At 37.9% G+C, this 12972-nt stretch overlaps 3 protein-coding genes across 5 annotated transcripts in view; all 3 read right to left on the reverse strand.

Moving 5' to 3' along the window:
- zgc:136472 (uncharacterized protein LOC678514 homolog) overlaps nucleotides 1-292 on the reverse strand; it is a 5510-nt gene extending 5218 nt beyond the window's left edge. Inside the window, exon 1 of the mRNA XM_034887793.1 lies at nucleotides 1-292. This exon is cut by the window's left edge and continues 301 nt beyond it. The gene's annotated coding sequence lies outside the window, so the exon portion shown is untranslated.
- A 1747-nt stretch (nucleotides 293-2039) lies between these two features.
- On the reverse strand, nucleotides 2040-7313 carry si:dkeyp-75b4.8 (lipopolysaccharide-induced tumor necrosis factor-alpha factor homolog). Of its 3 annotated transcripts, XM_034887924.1 has the most exons (6): nucleotides 7245-7285; nucleotides 4122-4198; nucleotides 4045-4082; nucleotides 3032-3130; nucleotides 2704-2905; nucleotides 2040-2594 (listed from the first exon to the last, which is right to left on the reverse strand). In XM_034887924.1, exons 2-6 carry the CDS (start codon nucleotides 4169-4171, stop codon nucleotides 2489-2491), a joined length of 495 nt encoding a protein of 164 aa, XP_034743815.1. In that variant the 5' UTR covers nucleotides 4172-4198; nucleotides 7245-7285; the 3' UTR covers nucleotides 2040-2488. The 3 variants fall into 3 exon arrangements, with proteins under 3 accessions (XP_034743815.1, XP_034743805.1, XP_034743794.1); XM_034887914.1 differs by having other exon boundaries at nucleotides 4045-4198; nucleotides 7245-7313; XM_034887903.1 differs by lacking the exon at nucleotides 7245-7285 and adding an exon at nucleotides 7144-7230 and having other exon boundaries at nucleotides 4045-4198.
- Nucleotides 7314-8997: 1684 nt separating this feature from the next.
- Nucleotides 8998-12972, reverse strand: part of pdia2 (protein disulfide isomerase family A, member 2) — a 5583-nt gene continuing 1608 nt past the window's right edge. Inside the window, exons 3-11 of the mRNA XM_034887780.1 lie at nucleotides 12060-12193; nucleotides 11830-11967; nucleotides 10852-10968; nucleotides 10638-10763; nucleotides 10290-10484; nucleotides 10090-10210; nucleotides 9729-9907; nucleotides 9458-9601; nucleotides 8998-9364 (exon numbers count right to left, since the gene is read on the reverse strand). Of these exons, the coding sequence (XP_034743671.1) occupies nucleotides 9308-9364; nucleotides 9458-9601; nucleotides 9729-9907; nucleotides 10090-10210; nucleotides 10290-10484; nucleotides 10638-10763; nucleotides 10852-10968; nucleotides 11830-11967; nucleotides 12060-12193 (1211 nt within the window). The 3' untranslated portion in view covers nucleotides 8998-9307. The remainder of the gene's footprint in view (nucleotides 9365-9457; nucleotides 9602-9728; nucleotides 9908-10089; nucleotides 10211-10289; nucleotides 10485-10637; nucleotides 10764-10851; nucleotides 10969-11829; nucleotides 11968-12059; nucleotides 12194-12972) is intronic.

Consider the following 12972-nt stretch of genomic DNA (forward strand, 5'->3'; position numbering starts at 1 on the left):
GTGTGTGTGTGTGTGTGTGTTCCAGTGCTGAGCTGGTGGTTGTGAATGCTTTTGTTATCTGCCAACTAGACCCACCGGTCTGTAGCTGATTAACTTTCCTATCTGAACCCTGCTGTGTCTCTGCTATTGGCTGCTGCTCATATCAAGTATATCACTAATATCTAAATGCCCTTTGTCTAACACTTCAGCAAGGTCAAAATGGAAGCACACACACTCATTAAAAACACACACATTATGCTCAAACATGTGCAAAATTCACCCACTTGCTCAGATGTTAGAAAAATAAAACAACCTCACAGCTTTGTCAACCCAGGCTGTCTTTATTTTCCCATCAACATGATAGAATGATAAATAATAATATGACAACATTTCAATTTAAAAAAGAGTCCAACTTGGCTGGGGTACAGCAACGACAGGTAAAGCTGGGCTTTAATGAGCCATTGCAATGGAGTGCGAACATTCAGCAGCACAGGTACCACACATATCCTCCATCCACAACCTTCACCCTGTTTTCTACCCCTGTTAGTCACAGCAGCTGTTTAGCACAGTATTTATCAATGTTATGCTGTTAAAGGAATAGTTCAGCAGTTTGATAAATAGGCTTTCTTGCAAAGATGAGAAGATTGATAACATATTCTCATGCAGTCTCTGTCTGGTAGACGTGAAACTATAGCTAGAAGACGGTTAGCTTAGCATTAAGACTGGAAACAGCTAGCCTCCCTCTGTCCAAAGGTAACCTTGTCTGCCAATCCGAACATCTCCTGAGCTCAATGGTTCACGTTAGTTCTTGTACAAAAGCCTTAGGTAGATTATATTTTGTGTAAAAACATGGGCATTATTATCATGTTCACGTCACGTCGTTAGGTTATCACGAGGAGTCGAGACGGACAACATTCTTCAGTTATAATATGCGGTCAGGAGTGTCAAAAAATTGCTGGAAACATGGTTACCACTGACTAACTACCACTGAATCTTTACAGATTCAGTGGTAGTTACATCTAAATAAAAATCCAATATTTACACAAACACGATCAATTCAGTATCAAGTCAGTGAAAATAATTTAATCATAAAATATAATATTAGAACTGTACCACACGATACAAATCTGTTTAATATAGTATGGTTAATTACTTGTAGTTATTGTGGTTATTTTACCTTTGGAAATTAACGTAAAAGCAAATTTATGACATAGAATTTAATTTGAAATTGATTAAGTATGAAAGTATGTAAAGTATGTAAATTAGATGAAGACACCATGTGTATTTTTAACCAGATCATTTTGAGTCAAAGTATACACAAAGAGTTTTTGTGTTTTTCGACTGATATTTCAAATTACAACTTGTCAACAGGAGTAAACTTCACTCATCTAAATGTATTTTTACACCATCCAAAAACGGTGTTGTTTTACTTCTAGTTATTGTGTTGTCTACCTCTTTGTAACAAACGTTCTGTCAATTAATTTGAGGTTTAGCAAATTTCAAGCCTGTGTTAATACTTGACAGATTGTAGCTTAAAGGCCCTGCACACACACACCGGCATGTGTTCTTACTCTGGTTGGTTAGACCTGTGTGTGTTGATGCTGGGCAGAGCTGGAATGGCATCAGGTCACCTTTCTTCCATGTACTAATATGAATAATTAAGGTGTTAGTTTCACTGCCCTAACAAAGCCAACAGTATTTAAGTCATCTATGTGGGTTGAATTTGAATGTGCAGGGCCTTTGAAAGAATAATTATGCAGAAAAATGCATTAGAGCCTGTCAAATCAATGTGTACAATAGGCATTGTTTGCTTAAAAGGAAATCATGTCTGGCATTAAAGGCAGGAGAAGTTGCCCCATTCATCGTTAAAAGTAAACATGAATGTTAGAGTTATGTACATTAAAAAAAGAAAAAATATATTACAGATTTTGTTGTTTTAGTATTTAAATATAGAAAATACAATTGTATGTACATTTGAATGGAAACCAATACAAAAAACATGAATAAAGACCCTGGACCGGACATCATCTTGTTCTTTATGAATGGCTGTGCTCTAAAGTGCACATGCAGGGATGGATTCAGTATTCTCTTTCTCTTCATTGATTTGTATTCTCACACTACATTCTAACAAAGGGTAAAATGCCAACTTTTTGATGTATAAAAAAAATGCTGATGTGCTGTGCTTAACAATGTAAACAAAAACGAGTCATAAATGTCAAAGAAAAGTCATGAAAAAAATAGTTTTTTTGGTATCATTGACTCACCCTCTGTGACTTGTAAACTGAAGTTTTGTTAGCCACAAAATTTTTTTATAAATTCTCCTCATAGAAACTTCTTCATAAACGGCAGAAGCCAGTCCTCTGTCACCTCTCAGTGTACTGTAAATACATCAGATTACACACACTCATGATCACCTAAGTACCTGCATGCCCTCTGTGCTTATATATCTATGTTGTGACATATGTCATAAGTGGTATAGGGACAAGGGGAGCCTTATCAATCCTCAGTGTCATCTTCTGTATACGCCCAAACGCTTTCCACACCGTGGGCAGGAATGATGGACGTCTTGTAGACTTCGTAGCACAAACGGAATCAGACAGCAGCCACAGATAAACCTGAAAAACACAGACACACGCAGGGACAAAATACAGAGATGACGCTTTTTTAAAGCTGGTTTAGCACTCTGATGTTAAATATTCATGCATGTATACGTCTGTGTCTCACCCCATCAGTGTGATGAGCAAACACATGCACCAGGCAACGTTTCCAGGCACGTATGTGACCTTAGAGGTGACCACTTGGTGACAGTGTGGGCAGGATACCAGACCAGGGATGTCTCCCAGATGTGTTACTAAGACGGGAACAGGCTGTGGTTGCGTTACTACTACTGTTGGCTGGGGTTGTCTTCCTCTGTCAGAAGCTCCAACTGGCATTCAGAGGGTACAGGAAGGACAGAGCAGGAGAGGATGAACAAATTCAACATGACATGTATTTTCACCCTTTGGGTTGTATACCCTATTAAGAGCAAGAGTAAATATACAGCATTTATTACTTTGTGTAAGTTGATGGGTTATTAGTCCAGTGTTTTGTGAAGGGGACGTCCCAGCAGTTGGCAGAGTCAGTACAGGAAAAGGATCTGGCTGGGTTGTTACTAGAAAAAAAGTAAAATGTCCACATTAAATTTGTATATGCATCTTTTTCTTTCCAGACTCCAAAATAAAACATTATTTTTCTTCCTCAAAATGCATTGTTACCAAAACAGCATTGAGAATGTATAATCTTAAAACTTCAGCATGGTGTTTCAGGGGTAACTAGACTGCAGTACTGTACTGCCTTTCTACTTTAATGGACAACACACTTTACAATTTGCCTTTCATTCACACACACATCCATACATACACGCTGGCAATACAGCCATGCATGGCGCTGGTCTGCAACTTGGGACTCAGGTCTTGCTCAAAGACACTTCAACATGTGGACAGGGGGAGCCAGAGGATTGAACCTAACGATGATGTAAACCAGCCCAGTGGGGGAAGGGGGATGTGTGCCAAAAGCTAACAAGACAACCTGTATTGGCCCACAACTTTCTCTGTAATTGCAAATGTCAACACGGCTGAATACACAGCAGAGCTGTTTCCATTAATCTGCATTAATTTTAAATTTATCAGAAGACATGAAATAAGGATTTAGTCAGGTGGGTTGTCTGTCCTAGTCCTCACCAGCTGTTCTTTTGTATGAAAACTGAAAAAAGGGCAAAGAAGAGATTTAGTCATTTTCACGATGTTTCACTTTGGACGAGTGTCTCTACAAATAATGACACCTGTTTTTGTTTTCGTAAAGATATCCACAATAAAACAGCTAAACAACAGCAAAACAGCAACATGCCTCCTTTACTTTGCTCAGTCTCAAAATCTCAAAAGATTAAGATTAATTAAGATTAATGGTCGGAGACAGATAATCAAAAGATGTCTTTTCAAATTTAGCCAGCGTGGTGGGAGTATTTTCAGTGCCACCTGATGAGTTGTGAAAGTAACGAGGAAAGAAAGCAGTGGGATTTAATATTACCTGCTTCTACATAGGTGGGAGGCGGTGTAGATGGGTTGGTGAGAGAGGAGTAGTAGGAGGTGATGAATGCTGCTGTGCCCGCACCAGTAGGTTGGAGAGTGGCCTCCTCATATGAAGGTGGTTCCATCAGGAGTTCCACCAATCAAACAAAAACCTAACCATCATGAGAAGATAAAGCAGATAATTCACTTGTAATCAACACACAAAGACGCACTCTTGCACATTCGTGAGGCCCTTTCCTGGACAAGAAGTCGCAGCGGCACCAATCATGAGATCCTGCAGCTCATAGTGAAGGCTGCTGGGCGGATCATTGGTGTCCCACTGCCCTCACTCCTCATATTGTGGGTGACCCCAGCCCCCCCTTACACATGCTCTTCAACCTCCTCCCATCTGGGAGAAGGTACTGGAGTCTCCAAGTCTGTTCTAAAAAAATCCGCAGCACAGTGTTGCGATATTTTTGGTGGCAATACTTTATCGATACACAGACACCAAGCACTGACCTTTTATTGTACATGTGTCGGTCAGTTTGTCTGCTTGACAATCCCATTTTGCAGCAATACAATAGAAGTGAGATGAACAAACAGAGAAATGGGTCTATTTAGATAAAACCGATGTTGACAAAGTTTCCTTTTGGGGACAACATTTGAAGTTGGAAAAAAGTTATAAATTGCGATATCACAAAAAATTGTAATATGTTTAAAATCACAATAATATCGTGTCGTGACATAAGTATTGAGATGATATTGTATCAGGAGGACTCTGGTGATTCCCATTTTCAGGAAGCTCAACAACCTCCCATCACAACTTCCCCTCCCCTCTGCCCCCAGTAACTCAGTCTTCATTTGCTCTGTATGTCTGGCACACATCGCAAAATTGACAATAAAGTTGATTTGACTTGCTGGTATTTAGTGTGGTCTAGTAGAACCTGTTAGTAACTAACAGATAGTTGATCTGTTAGGATCAGTACAAAACTGGATTTGGCTTTGACAAAATTCATAATATGCACTTGGAAGGTCTAAGAAAAAAAGTCATGGAGGAGTCAGTGGACACTGGGAAAAAGACCAAGAAGGACGTTTACATCCTAATTTACCAGAGAGCAGTTTTCAAAAGGGTTTAAAAGGCTGGTGAGCAGAGCTGAGTCAAGTTGTTTGATAAAAACAACAAGCAAGTAGTTCTGGGATGTAGATCCAAATCCAGTTGGGGAATGATTTCATAACAATGTAATGTAGGAACATCTTTCTGTTTTCTAATTGTTGCATGTAAACAATCAAGAATATTTATCGTATGATTGATCATATAAAGTAGATCCGGACTCAGTTGCCGATTTTATCTTGTTATTGGTAGAGGTACAGCGTGTACTCCTCCAAGTGCTCTCTTATGCTTGTACTACAACATGGCATGTCCTCAGTTTTGCCGTGTACGTGTCATAGTTCTATGTTGTCACTGCTGTCTCTATTTAGTTTCTAAAGCCTACTTCTTTCTATCAGTCCAGTGTATACGAGGACACTGAACATAGGCTGTGGGGTATCACGTTGCTGCAGTCGAAGTCTGCAGCTCTGCTTTCTGTTGTGAAATTTACAGCTACAGCTCAAACAATAGAAAGGAATGCTCTGAGTGCCTGTGTGTTCACCAGTCTGACCTTTCAACTGATCAGCAGAGGTTTAAAGTGACAGTGTCAAAACAACACAACACACACTGCATCAGCGTCATAGCTATTTCAAAGGCTAAGGAAATATCCTGGCAAGTTTAGAACATTTCCTCAAGTACTTTCAAAGTTAAAATGTAAAGATCATCACAAAAACATGGGCAATATTATTTCTTTGTCCGGTACAAATTGTACTTCATAGAATTAAAAACATAATTATATCCAACACTTTATATATACAGTAACATAAACACTGTAGAGTAGATTCAGAGAAAATGTCAATATGTTATTTAAATACATTTCTTCAACGGTGAAAGAAATATTCAGATCTTTTACTAAAAGTAAAAGTAGCAATACCTTAGTGGTAAAATACTCTACAAGTAAAAGTTCTGCCTTATACTTAAATAAAAGTAAAGAATTAGCAAAAACATACATTTAAAGTACCAAAAGTAAACTTACTCATTGTATAGTACATTATTGTGTTATAATTAGTGATGCATTAATGCGTGCATTACTTTGACGCTGGTAAAGGTCAGGCTGCTTCATGTTCTGGATATCTTATTCTAAAATATTACCCTATACTCTATTTATTGATTATATTTGTATTAGTTATCTGAATCTGCAAAGTAACTAGTAACACATTTTTGTCAAATAAATGTAGTTGTGTAAGAAGTTTAATATTGGCCTCCGGAATGTAACGTGTAATGTGGAGTAAAAGTATTAAATGGTAAAACTCAAGTAAAGTACCTCAAAATTGTACTTAAAGCTATAGTATGTAGTTTCTGTCATCCCCATGCGGAATATAAAGTAATGAAAACAAAACTGTCGGTGCGTCCACATGATACAAGTCTCACGTGATCGCCCACCCCCCCACCCCTCCTCCACACAGTTGCTAGTAGCCAAGGAGCACAGGAGGATTACAAAAACATGATTGATTGTTCAGGAGAGGTAATTATCGTCACTCGAGCGTCTGGGCGGGAATGTCACCGGACGACACAGTCTTCTGAACACAGTCATACTGAGAAATACAGATTGTGTGGAGCTAATAGTCTTGAACTGGTTTTGTAGCAACTCATTTGGCAATGGCTTGAATGTAAGTGACGTTTGTTCATGCAAAAAAGTTACACACTGAAGCTTTAAAAAAATGTACTTAGTTACAAATTCCACCATGGCATTTTTTAAAACAGGTCATACTCGCTGTCATCTTAACACAGTTCAAATGCTGAAAATAACACACTGTCGTTACAGTATGAACACAGTTAAAGCCTGAATCATGTAATTCCCCGTCACCATTTCTCCAAAATATGTTATCATGCCCATAAGTCACCTTAATCAAACAGTATCCGCGAGTAAACACACCGACTGAATGCAGCCCAGTAATTCGAGCTCACATGCTCACGTTGATCTAACATAAACAAGACATAGCCAATGCTGTGATCAAAGGAGACACATACCTGCCTTAGTCATAAACACATAATCTGAGAAGAAAAGTACATGTCCTACTTCACTTATTGAACATTGTAATGTGTGAGATATATCAGAGCAGTGGTCTTACCTTGCATAAATAAGGAAGCTCAGCTGGCAGGAGGAAACCCATCCCATGTGTGGCAGATGTGACATCACAGCCTGTTGAACCGGTTTTCCTCTGGAATCAGAAATATTTGACTTCCCATACACTGAAAACCGAACCCTCTTTACCCGTTTCCCTTCTACAAACTGACATTCTTCACTGCCTTCCCTCATGTGATTAGTATTCCGAATCATTCTCTGGGAAACACTTTATTTGCAGCAGTTTCTTTTTTTTGAGTTACTGGTAATCTGCAATATTTGCTTAGCATGTATACATTCTTTTTTTTCCAAGAAAATGAAACAAAATCAAGTATGGGAACATAAAAGTATTAACTGTATAACATTCTGTTTGCTATATATAAGAACATTTAACCATGAAGATATGGAACAGTACATACCTTTCATCAAATAAGCAAAACTGCTTCAAGTGTGGTAGCTGGGTTCCCCTTCCAAGGCCCAAGGGTGGCCCATGCACAGATCGATGTGGCTCAAGTGGTTTGGATAAGGGGCAGGGTGCAGAACACAGACATAACATAATAGTTGTGTGGAAATTACAAACTAAATGTTATTACCTGTGAGTTTTTGTAGTTAGAAATGTTTAAAGTACCTTGGTTAAAAAAGGTAGTATGGGAGTTCCTTATCACAGCCTTTATGATTTGTTATGCTAAAGACAATTTTTCCTTCATTCAGTCATTCATTCATTCATTCATACATTCCTATTTAAACTGCGGGTCCAATGAGAATGGTTTACTCTTTTGCATTTTGAAAGATAAACTAAATAATTAAATGGTTTATAAAAATATTTGTTGTGTAGTTGTAAGCTATGGAGCCCCCAGAATTGTTATATACTGTATATATACAGCATATACAGTATATATATATATATATATATATATATATATATATATATATATATATATATATATATATATATATATATATAAACAGATTAAAACATATAAATGAAACAATTCAACTCATGTTATTTCATTACTTCTCTTTATAATAACAGAGTTTTATAGTTCAAAATGACATTCTTCAAAAGTCTGTTTTTATTTCATAATGTCACTTTTTATGACAGATAAAAACCATGTTAATTGTGTAAGATTTAACCAATGCTTGATGTACTTAACATTAGAGATGGAAAAAATATTTAGATAGTAACCATAAAACAGAAACAGTGTTTATATTGTAGTAGATTAATGTAGTATTATGTTGTATTGAAACAGTTACATTCCCATTTTTTACCACAGCTTGGGATTTATTTGAGATGTTTATGTTAATTTATCATAAATAATCACTGAATCACTTTGTAAATACATAATATCTACTTATGATTCATGGTTCCCAGATGTTGATGACTCTCGTCATCCAGAATTTTCCTCCATGGCTACCATGTAGTTGAAATTTTAGTTTTTGTACAATATTTTAATATTTTAAGCACAATTCAATGTGAAATGCACCAATTTACGCAACACTTGTCTTGTCGATGTTACTTCATCAAATCTATTTTTCTTACATTTGTGTTGCTTTTTTTAGCACGTAGGTATTTGTTTCTTTCTTTTCAATGTACTTCCTTCTCCTGTCACAGTTCTTCTCTTCCCCATTAACAATTCATTTCTTCCCTTCAGCATTCTCGCCACTTAAACGTCTCTTAATTTCCACTTGCAGTAAGTTCTGATTATGTTGACTTTCATGGCACATGTTGATGATTCTGATTAATTTATCACAAAATCATCTTGTATGGTAAACTTATTTATGTTTTATTTATGTTTTTCATTACTAAGTCAGAAATAGCCTAAGTCATATTTAACAATGTTACTTACTTGTTACATAAACGTGTATGAAATTGAACTCATTAGACATTATAAGATATTAAATGTAATATTTACACACAGGGACTATTATGTTGTAAAAAACAAATTCAATTTTGTATAAAAGCAAGTACTGAGACAAACCTAAGCAGTGTTTAAGACCCATTGTAACCCAAATTAATTGTATTAAGAATAATTGAAAGGTTCTAAATTGATGCTGATCCGGAAAATGACATCACAGCTCATCTTTAGATGTTCCGTTGGTAGGTTCCTCTGCAGACTCATTGGCCTTCTGAAAGAGAGAAAAAAGAAAATGGGAGACTGGTGAGTGGAGTAGATTCATAATTACGGGAGAAATATATAAAGTAGGAGTAAAAATACAAACCTCGTTAACAACGCTGTCACCTTCCTCATCATCTTCATCATCTTCATCTTCCTCCTCATCACTTCCTCCCTCAGGCATCACTCCTCCATTATCCAGGAACTTAGACAGCGTCTCCAGATCCCTTTTTCCAGCGTAGTCAACCACCTAGGAGGAAGAGACAGAAATAGAAACAGGATGAGAAATATCCAAAAGCTCTAACTGAATCGTACAAACGAAAGGTCTGCATGCCGAGCTCGTGTAGCCAAACATGTGTTTAGGTTTGTGTGTGTACCTCTTTGCCACCAGCTGGGAAGTATTTGAGCGTTGGGAATCCCTGGATGGTAATAGACTCCACCTCGTTGGTCGTGGAGTCCATTTTGGCTATGATGATGTCATCTTTGTCAGCATACTTTTCGCCCAGCTGTTCCCAGATGGGAGTCAGTTCCTTACAGTGTGCACACCATGGAGCATCTAAACACACACACACCCACACATACACACACACACACACACACAGATGAAGATGAAATAAATTGGGTAACAGGATTTTTATTAGTGCGTTTCTGAAATAGTTCGAAAATTACAATTTGACTGAGTTTGATGATAAAAAGGTGAGTTGATTTAATAAGTTGCAGGCAGAAAAACTGTCTTACAGAACTCCACGAAGACGTTTTTGGTCGGGTCCAGAGCAACAGACTCAAAATTCTTCCCCACCAGCACTTTAACCGGTCCTTTATTCCAGTCCTCTGGAATATCCTCAGACCGATAGTAGGGCTGCACAACAAAACAAGATTGTTAGTTATATTTGACATGAAACTGTGTGTTTGTTTGTGTGTGTGTGTGTGTGTCTTACCTCGGCAGTGCCGTCCACAACGTCTTGGCACAACTTTCTCAGTGAACTTGCGGTAAGCTCCCCGGCACCAATGCGGAACTTCTTCCCTGTGTCCATTTTGATCAAGCGTGCAGTGGGGGCGTCATTCTCGGACACGCCGAAATAATCCAGCACATTGGACAGGGCTTCTGTCACGTCAATCACAACAAACAGCATCTACAGGACACACACGTGACACATCAAAACAAAAAAACAAAGACAATAAGGTTAAATTAAGCTTGGTGTCTTTCCACACACATACACACACACACACACACACACACACACACGCACACACACGCACGCACACACACACACACACACACACACCTTGCCCTTGAACTCTTTGGCAATGGTCCTGCAGTCGTCCACTAAGGCTCTCTGACTCTCCACAGAGGAATTGATGATCAGCAGGTTGTGCAGGAGGATGCTGGAGGTGAAGATTTTATCTGCACTCTGAAAAAACAACCAAACTGTAAAATACGACTTCAATATAACGTAAATTATATATGTCTAATCATGTGTGTGTGTGTGTGTGCCTTACCTCCTTGCTGAATGGGATGATCAGCTCCAGGCTGTTGTCCTTGATGAAGGTGGTCAGATTTGTTTTGTCCAGCTTTCCTTCTTCTGACAATGAAAAGTCCGCTCTGCCGTCATCAAACTAGCCGGCACACACACACACACACACACACACGCACACACACACACAAACACATTTGTTTAACTCAGCGATGGCAGGCCTAGCCCAAACCTTGTTATCTGTTCTAATTCTGAAACAAGAAGCACATACTGTAAATTGATTAGTCATTCCAGGGAAAGTTAACCCACAACAAATGTAATAAGTGCTTACATATGTAATGTATGAGTTAAACAAACATTGCAAACAGTTGGTGGGTTTTCAGCTTTTTTCTGTGTTATTTCATTTAAAATTCATTATATTGCTGTGTGGACTGATGGTTGGGCAAAACAACCCAAACCTTCAGCCTCTGGGAATTTGATTTGATTTGGTCATAAAAAAACATTCACATAACATTGTTTTGTGCCTCTTCCCGGCCATTTTGTCTTTCTCTGGAGTCAGTCTGCATTCATTTGGGGTCGTTTTGTGTGTATAACTTTTCAACAAAAATATCACTTTAAATAGGAACTCTGATCCAGGAGCCTCTGGACCCATGTAACACAAATAAGTTGTTGCATGAAACACAAAAAAAGAACATAACTTACTTCTATAGTGGTCCTGGTACCTTCTGCTACAGTATATGGCTCAATGTAAAACTAAACCTAACTTAAGATTTGTCATTATTCTAAACTTAAATCCTACACTTGAAAAAAAAAAACTTTTAAAGAAGCCAGAATCAGCTAAATATCCTCACCTTTCTATCCTTGTGAGGACAGGTCATTTAAAGGGAACACACTGTGTTCACTAGATGGCAGCAAAGCTAACATGGTCACAGCCTTTTGTATCTTTGTTCTGCCTTTCTGTAAAATACTGTGCCTTTCAGTTAGTAACATAGCATGTTCATACCTTTTTGAAAAGTACCACTGAGTTGGCTTTTACTTCATACTCCTGGAAAACCTCCGGACTTGCTGACACAGCGAACTCTGTGTCAGTAATCTCCAAAGCAAGCTCCTTGAACACCTTGGCCGCCTCGCTTTCCAGATTCTAATATAAAACAAAAATATAAATATAAATGGAAATATAAGCATGTAATTGTATGGCTTAATAGTAAGGGTAGATTAAATGAACAAACGTACATCAAAGAATCCTACAACAGTGATGTTATGGGAATCGACGAACTGAGCTGCAGAGTCTGCAGAGTCGAGCACCGGAGCACCGGGGCCGGCACGGCGCTTCATCCACTGGATTAGTCCATTTACTGTCCTCTTACCTGGAAAATGAAGACATGTGAGAGATATTTTAGGTGCTTTGACACACTTTAAAGTCACAGTGTAGCTCAAACCAACCAGGTTATAAAAATGTACAAAAATATATGTTGATTCAGGCAAACAAGAAAACTTTGCCATTTTTGGAAATACTTATATTTCTGAATATAAAGCTACAGTATATGCCAGCATTTTGTTAGCATAAAGACTGGAAACCGGTGAAAACAGCTAACCTCTGTACACAGTTCAAAAATACCTGGCACATAAACGTTATACATTGTTTATTTACTTGCAAAAACTGAGGTGTGACACATAATTTTACAGGGGTTAAAATCAATCATCTAGTACTACCTTTTGCCATGAAACCTATTAAAATGTAGAGGTGCTGATAAGGGGATTTTTTGGATCCAGCAAGCTGTTTCCCTTTGTTTTAAGTCTTTATGCTTAGCTAAAATAAACCAACCTAAGCTAAATTAAACTAAGATAACCGCCTCCAGGGTAAGCTTTAACTAGCATTAACACAAAAATGAGGGTGGATTGAATGTTGTCATCTAAGGAAACTAATAAGCGTGTTTCCCAAAAAATGTCTTTAACCAAATGTTAAAAGTAAACAAAATGATATAAGATTAAACAAAATACAGTTGATTTGCGCATTCAACCCTAAACGACAAAATACTGTTGATCCAATCAAACAGCTTTAGGCATGTAAAGGACGATAGACAGGTTCAGGTTTGAACAGGTAAGGTACACACACACACACACACACACACACACACACACACAC

This window comes from Etheostoma cragini, chromosome 2 (assembly GCF_013103735.1).
Source record: "Etheostoma cragini isolate CJK2018 chromosome 2, CSU_Ecrag_1.0, whole genome shotgun sequence".
In the NCBI taxonomy this organism is placed as follows: Eukaryota; Metazoa; Chordata; class Actinopteri; order Perciformes; family Percidae; genus Etheostoma; species Etheostoma cragini.